Here is an 8,665-nt window from a genome sequence, read left to right as displayed (position 1 = left end):
GATCTCCGGAACTTAACACGTTCGACCCAAGTCTCCTTAAGTTATTAATTCCATTAAATATTAATTTCCATAAAAGGTTCCCAGTACTGACGTGGCGAGGCACATGGCCTTCTTGGATATGGGAGCAACCACCATCGACTAGACAAAACCTTTAATAGAAAGCTAATATTTAATTTCCTAAAATAACTTTAGGTTAACCAAAGAGAACAATCAAATCACAAGGAAAAGAAAGAAAACAAAAGAACACAACATCGAAAAATATATTCGAAATACTAGAACGTAAGCCTCTTGTATTTGGTATTATTTCCATAAATAACTAGCATGATGCGGAAATAAAAATTACTAGTTATACCTTGTAGAAAAACCTCTTGATCTTCTACCGTATTCCTCTTCTAACCTCGGACGTTGTGTGGGCAACGATCTACCGAGATGAGAAACCACCAACCACCTTCTTCTCCTCCAAGCAAGGTTCGGCCACAAAGGAAGAACTTCACCAAAGAAGAAAACCAAAATACTAACCAAGCTCCAAGAGATGCTAGCTTTCTCTCCTTCTTCTTCTTCTTCTCCAAGTAGTATCCGGCCACCACAAGAGCTCCAAGGAAGGGAGAGAGGTTCGGCCACCACAAGAGGAAGAGAGGGAGAGGATGGCCGGCCACACCAAGGAACAAAAGAGGGAGAGAAAATAATAGAGGTTGTATCTCATGAAGGCACCCTCACCCCTTCTTTTATATTCCTTGGCCTAGGCAAATTAGGAAATTTAATTACAATAAAATTTCCTCAATTTCCTTGACATGATTTAATTTAGAAAAATAAAATAAATTTTCCAAATCAATCTTCAATGGCCGGCCATATCATTGGAGAACAAATTGGACAAGTTTTAATCAACAATTAAAACTTCCTAATTTGTTTCCGGAAATTTTAAAAAATAAAATTTCTCTTTAAAATCTCTTCATGGTTGATAAAAGGAAATTTCTATAATTTTAATTTTATCAACATGTGAATAATTTTTAAAGAAAAAAAATAAAACATCTCTCCAATCTACAAATAAGGAAAGAAATCTAATCTCTTTCTTTAATCTTTTGTAGATCTTTTACAAGAGAGATATTTTAATTTTAATTCTCTTTAAATTATATCTTCCACATAATAATAAAAATTAAAATTAAAATCCTCTTTTAATTTAATTTGGCCGGCCCCCACTAGCTTGGGTTCAAGCTAGGGCCACCTAGGCCGGCCCTAGCTTGGTTCCCAAGCTAGCTTGGCCGGCCCCTTATTGGTGGGTATAGAATGTGGGTATAGGTGGGTATAGAACTCTATAAATAAGAGACTACGATAGGGACCGAGAGGAGGAATTGGTTTTGGTCTCCCGATAAAATTAAGCATCCCGGACACACAACTTAATTTTATCAATGATAATTCATTCCACTAGAGAACTATCATTGAACTACCGCACCAATCCCAAATTACATTTTGGGCTCCTTCTTATTATGAGTGTGTTAGTCTCCGTGTTTAAGATATCGAATGTCCACTAATTAAGTAAGTTACTGACAACTCACTTAATTAATATCTTAGTCCAAGAGTAGTACCACTCAACCTTATCATCATGTCGGATTAGGTCCACCTGCAGGGTTTAACATGACAATCCTTATGAGCTCCTTTTGAGGACATTATCAACCTAGTATCTCTAGGACACAGTTTCTTTCTATAATCAACAACACACACTATAAGTGATATCATTTCCCAATTTATCGGGCTTATTGATTCATCGAACTAAATCTCACCCATTGATAAATTAAAGAAATAAATATCAAATATATGTGCTTGTTATTATATTAGGATTAAGAGCACACACTTCCATAATAACCGAGGTCTTTGTTTCTTTATAAAATCAGTATAAAAGAAACGACCTCAAATGGTCCTACTCAATACACTCTAAGTGTACTAGTGTAATTATACAGTCAAGATAAACTGATACCTAATTACACTACGACCTTCTAATGGTTTGTTCCTTTCCATTTTGGTCGTGAGCTACTGTTTATAATTTATAAGGTACTGATAACATGATCCTCTGTGTGTGACACCACACACCATGTTATCTACAATATAAATTAATTGAACAACTACATTTATCATAAATGTAGACATTTGACCAATGTGATTCTTATTACTAGATAAATGTTTATACCAAAAGCTAGGCTTTTAGTATACACCCTAACAAGAGCTTTCTTCATCTTGCTTATTCAGATTAGTATGACATTCTGATTGATAATGGTCATACTTATGACATCTATAACATTCAATATTGGACTTATCTGTTGATTTATGTCTATAAGTTGTTGAGTGATTACCTCCTCTTCCTCTTCCACTTCCACGAGATTGATTTTGTTGGTGATGGTGACGTTGTTGCTGGTTATCACAATAATTACTTCCTCTTGCTTTGAATTTTCCTCTTCCTTGCCATCTATCTCCTCTTTGTGTTGACTGATTTTCTGTTGAAACTTTCAATGCTTGCTCCTCTTTGTCTTGTTGGTTGAGTTTTTGTTCATGAACCAACGAAGAACTCTGCAACTCATCAATTGTAAATTTATTAATATCTTTTGACTCTTTTATAGAACAAACAACAAAATTAAATTTTGATGTCATTGATCGAAGAATCTTCTCAACAATGGTAACGTCTTGTTTTTTTCACCATATATCCTCATTTTGTTGGCAATTGTCATGGTTCTTGCAAAAAAATCTGAAACAGATTCCCCAGACTTCATGCGTAAAGTCTCGAATTCTGTCCGAAGACCTTGAAGCTGCACCCTCTTAGCCTTGGCATTCCCTTGATACTTCTTCTTCATGCAATACCAAATATCCTTGGATGTTTCTTTGCTAAGAATTGTCTCCAAGGTTGCTCGATCTATGGCTTGGAAAAAATAGTTCTTTGCCTTGAGATCCTTCAGCTTCAATGCATCTAATTCCGTTTTTTGTGCACTCGTTAGTACTTCTCCAGCTGTTGGCTCTGCTACTCCAGATTCAACAACCTGCCAATACTCTTTGGATCTCAAAAAGTTCTCCATTAACATACTCCAATGGTCATAGTGACCATCAAAGCGATAAATTGTTGGTTGAACAAAGTTGTCAGACATCATGATAATATACTGCTACTGCAGAAAGAACTCAAACTCAACCTTTTTTTTTTTACAAAAACATTCACACAACTGAACCTCTTTTTTTTTTAAGGGCGGACCAGTTCTCCAACCTCGCTCTGATATCAATGGTAACGTGGCAAGAGAAACGAAAGACACTCAACAAAGACTTCTTCTTTGCATAAAAAATTTCTTGTCTAAAAACCAGAGCTTATTTATAGGATTTTACAGTAGAATATTTCATCCACTATCTCCTAATTAATAGGATCATACTAAAACTAATCGATAAGTAAAAGACTCGGATAAATGATAAAATTTTTTAGTCTTATCATAGCACATAGAAATGGGAACACTAACCCAACTACATAAGTGAAAATGTAAAATCACACTGTCAAATTGGGAAAAGGTAGAATTTTTATCCTTCAATCACCAAAAGGCTACTTCTTAGTACTCGTCTATGAGCAGCAAACCAGTAAACATGGAGCCGCCACAATGAAATCGCCAAACCAGAGACGAGAGGAGGCAAGGGCGAAGCAGCAACGGCAGAGAGAGAGAGAGGAGGAGGGGGAGAGACTGTAATTATTGGGCCAGCTAGTTGGGCCTCGGAATAGGATTGATTTCTCATGTGCCAATCACGTGGAAAGGGATTACATGATATTATTGGTAATAATAATTATAAATAAATAAATTTTAATAAATTAACAGATAATATTTTTTAATGAATATAGATTTAGTTTGATGGTCCATAAATCTGTATGGGATCGATCTTAAATTGAATAACTATACCAACTGAAATAAAAAATAAAAACAAATAAATAAGAAAATTTGGTAAAATCTTCTTAAATATAAGACGTATGAATTGAAGGTAATTCTATTTTAATATTTAAATTAATGATTTGACGTACAATTTTTTCCCTTTTATTAGTATCCAATAAATTTAGTATTTTAACATAACATAACTACAAAATGCATCTAAACTCCATTTGAAAAGAGGGACAACAATTTCAAAAACATGAAATTCAATTGAATTAATATATTACAACGATTCCCGTCTAAATATTTATTACCAATTATTAAAATATCTTGATTGGATCTCACAATATTTGCTACCATAAAAGTAATCAAGCCCCCTTTCTCACCCGGTCACCCCTATAAATAATACAAAATTGAAAATAAAATGAACATGAACGTGCATGATTTTTCATTCATTGATTCATTCATTCAAATCTAAATAAATATGCTAATAAAAACTATTGTTGAGAAGGAGTTTATTATTATCATCATATTAATTGATAAAGAAATTTTTTATATATTCATGCATCCAGAGAAATGGATATCACATAACAAATAAAATCTTTTATTAAAAGATTAAAATTGACTAAATTTAGGGGGAAAAAAGAAGTATTTAGACTATCTCTAATCCATTAACACCCTAACTAGTATAGTTTTCAAATTCAAATAGTGTAATTTTAGCATCAAATACTATTTTAACTCCAATCCACTTACACTATATCACACAAAAAAGAATATTCTTTAGAATATTCTATTGTTTATTCATAGTTTAATTATCAATATACATTTATATTTTTTATATGATAATTGTTATATTTTAAATTAATACTTTATTAATATTTGATAGGTTAATTTTTTTAAAATTTAACATCCAACTAATATATATATATATATATATATAATATTATGATTTTATTTTTTTATTTTTATTACATAATTGTTGTATAAATATATTTTAAAATATTATAAAATCACACCCAATCAGGATGAAATGTTTACTATTTTTTATTTAAAATAAACAATGACACTTAATTGAAAATACAATATTATAAGACTTTAACTTTCAAAATTACTATATTATTTTCATAAATATTCAATTAATATATTTCGAAGGACAATATGAGCTTCGAAACAAGAAACTCTTCAAATCTAATACTATCATCTATAGCGAGCTTAACATATGGAGCCGACACCTCAAAGTATTCAACATTTGGAGCCGACATCTCTTTGTATTTTTTTTTAAAAAAATGAAATTAGTGATATAATTTATAAATATAATTAAAACTAAAATATATTAAATAAATTTAAAAATTAATTTTAATAAATTAAATCTTTACAAATATACATAATAAAATTTAAATATGCTACTAAACACACTTAATTTAAATTTATAATAAATATTAATTATATTTAATTACATTTTAATATCATATAAGTAAAGACAAATAAAATAATAATTACAAATTAATTACATTTAATTTTATTAATTATATAATAAAATAAAAATAAAAATAAAAATAAAAACTCTCTCTCACACTAAATATGATGATATGATGGTGTTGCATTACTCACCGCATCATATTTAGTGTAAAAATTGGTGTATAAATTGAAATATTTTGGTACTAATTTTACATTAAATTTGATATTTTGATGATGAATTCGTTATAATACTTAGATTACTCGGAAGGTGAGAGATTGTCAAAAGTCTGAGACATTGTTCATTAGTTTATTGAATAGGATGGATGGATAATTTTTTTAACTGACATTAGATATTGAGTATTTAATTTATATCGATTAATTTTGAAAATAATCGATCAGACCTTATAAAAATTTTCTATGAATAAATTAAAAAGTACTACTAATTTATCAGTCCATTAAAAAAAATACAAATACATCTGTTAATTCATTAAAATTGAGATACAATCCTTACCTACTTAAAAACACTACTAAGAAGATATTCTGCATCACTATTCCGGAGACGATAATTCTCTTCTTCCTCGCGCTGTGAGCCTAACGATGAGCTCGTGGTCTTCTTGCGAGCTCGTGAAAGCTTAGCTTATCAGCCACTATGACTATGAGTATATCATTTTTTATTATCGGTGGATTCGAATCCGATCTAAATGAACCGCCCGAACGGTTCAATGGTTCATGTAATAAAGACATGGGAGGGGAGATGCCCAAATTTACAGTATAAAACAAGGGAGGAGAGGGAAGAAAAGCAGAGGCCTCTGTTCTGCCATGGCGAGGAGCAAGGTGAGGCTGGTCAGGATCGCCAACGATGCTATCCGCCGGGCGACGCTCAAGAAGCGGCTCAAGGGCCTGATGAAGAAGGTGCGAGAGCTGACGGTGCTCTGCGACGTCGAGGCGGCGGCGGCGGTGTATGATCCGCAGCACCCCTTGCGCCCGGCGGTGTGGCCGTCCCGCCGCGACGCCGAGCTCACGTTCCGACGCTTCAGGGACATGCCGGACATCCAGCGACGCCGGAAGGTGTCAAGCCACGAGACGTTCCTCCTCGAGCGCGTCGCCAAGCTGCGCGACCATCTCCGCCGCCTGATGCGGGCCAACCGCGAGCTCGAGATGTCGGTGCTCCTACTCGAGGGCCTCTTCGGCCGGAGCCTCCTCGACGTCAGCATCGAGGACGCCTCCACGCTCTCGCAGCTCGTCGACAGCAAGCTCCGGGAGATCGCCTCGAGGCGGGAGGAGGTCGTCCGGCGACTTTCCATGGCCCCTCCGCCGCCTCCTCCTCCTCCTCCTCCTCCTCAGGCGGTTCCTACACTTATCCCTCTACCTCTACAGCAGAGCATCAACTGGCCGCCGCTGCCTCCCACTCCTCTTCCGGCGGTTCCTACACTCATGGCTCCCCATCTACACCAGAGCATGAACGGGTCGCTACTGCCTCTTCCACCGCAGCCTCCGGCGGCTCCTATGCCTTCTCAGAGGAACATTAACTGCTTGTCGTTCTCAGCCACGACCACACTCCCATCAATTCAAGCTTCAGCGCTGGCGGGCAGTCACAATCACGCCGCTGCCGCCGCCGGCGACTTCCAGACTATGGATGAGTACTCCGGCGCAGCAATTAACCAATTCCCGTGGAGTGACTCCTTGTTCTTTTGATCAAAATTCTGGCGGCCATGATTCCTAAAAGCTCGGGGATTGATAATAAGAATGACCAAATCAATCATCTAATCGATTAGAATTAATCCGCTCTTCATGTTTCATCTTTTTTATTTTTTGGTCAAATGTGAAAGTCTTAAGAATCAAAGTGTTATGAATTTTCTGGAACTCATTTGAATTATATATATCGATCTTGTGTGATGATATGCTACGAACCCTTGACTATGGAACGGTCTGCAACAAGTTTCTTTTTTTGGGGCTCTTGGAATTAATCCAGCCTTCTTGATTCGTTTTTTTAAAAAAAAATTTTGGTGGAGGCAGTTGGATTTAATCCATTTTTTTATTTTTAAAAATAAAAAATTATTTAAATCTTAAATCCAAAAGATCCTAAATATATATATTATATCTCGTGAGCACCTAAAATTATTTATCTTGAAAACTATAATAATAAAAAAAATTTATTAGCTTAAATCCATTATAACTTTTAAATCCATTATAACCTGATACGATGATGAGAGGTGGAAGGGTAATTTAGTCATTTGACATGAGTAGAGTTTTGACTTTAAAAGGGGTGCTGTTCATCATGAGCAAAAGGAGGAGGGGGTGTTTTCTTCTTCGTGGAGGTTTTTTGCTGCCACCCCAGCAATGCATGGCCGCCATGCCAGCAATGCTGAGCTCATGCCGCCACCGCCACTAGGCACGCGCAATCGTCTCCCCTTCTCCACATCGACATCGTCGAGGAGGTTCTTTTTCTGCTGCAATCCCCCAAGCAGAGCCCCTTTTCCCTGTTCGGCACCGCCTCATCGGAGGGCTCGCCGCCGCCTCCACTACTGGACAGGCCTTCAGACACCGACGTCGGATGTGGGCGCTGCCTCCCTCGTCCCACGATGAGCGGTGTTGCTCCCTCACGCGAATACCACCTCTTTTACCCATCTCCAATTGGTTGATGGCACATCTCCCCCTCTCTCCTTTTCGGCATCCACAACTGCTCGCCGGCAACTTCTTCTTCACTGTCCACAACCGAACGACGACACTGCTTCCCCCCTCTGTGCGTCGGTAGCCCACGCTCTGCCTCTCTCTCTTGTTGAGTTCGCTCGCACTTCGACAGTCGCCCCTCAGTGGATGTTGCATACTACTTTCAACCCGTTCCAGCGCCGAGGATGTTACCGTTGCACTCCGCAGTCATCATCATCGCACTACAACCAGCAACCCCCACGTGCCAGCAACCCATATATGGACAGTCCGCGAGCTGAGTTCGCCCCTGTTCTAGCTCTATGCCTACCTTGTGTTGATCTGGCCTTCGAACTGGTATTATGTTTCGACCTTCGAGCCGATAGTGTGTTTCGGCCTATGTGTTGTTATACCTCGGCCTGTGAGCCATTGTTGCATTCCAGTTTGCGTGTTGCTGTAATATTTCAGCGATCCAGGCCGCATCTAGCTCCATACCGACAAATCCCTGCTGCATTTGGCTCTGTGTCGTCAGATCTGACTTTGTATCGTCAAATTTGGCTCCTCCAGCCCACATTCCACTACCCTTCCGGATCACGACGACTTGATCAACATTGCGACCAGCTCACTGATCCATCCAAGGGCGCCCCCCGGGGCCAGGGTATGCCATTGTACTCATTCTC

General features: G+C 37.3%; 1 protein-coding gene across 1 annotated transcript; it reads left to right on the top strand.

The window, feature by feature from the left end:
- The first annotated feature begins 6,158 nt into the window (after positions 1 to 6,158).
- On the top strand, positions 6,159 to 7,034 carry LOC122050242 (agamous-like MADS-box protein AGL80). Its single transcript, XM_042611166.1, has one exon. The coding sequence runs from the start codon at positions 6,159 to 6,161 to the stop codon at positions 7,032 to 7,034; it is 876 nt and encodes a 291-aa protein (XP_042467100.1).
- The last annotated feature ends 1,631 nt before the right edge of the window (positions 7,035 to 8,665 follow it).

This window comes from Zingiber officinale, chromosome 3A, assembly GCF_018446385.1.
Source record: "Zingiber officinale cultivar Zhangliang chromosome 3A, Zo_v1.1, whole genome shotgun sequence".
Taxonomy (NCBI): Eukaryota; Viridiplantae; Streptophyta; class Magnoliopsida; order Zingiberales; family Zingiberaceae; genus Zingiber; species Zingiber officinale.
This window is presented reverse-complemented; position numbering and strand designations above follow the sequence as displayed.

Excerpts from the sequence above, each read along its gene's own strand:
- LOC122050242 (XM_042611166.1), top strand. The coding sequence starts at position 6,159 with ATGGCGAGGAGCAAGGTGAGGCTGGTCAGGATCGCCAACGATGCTATC.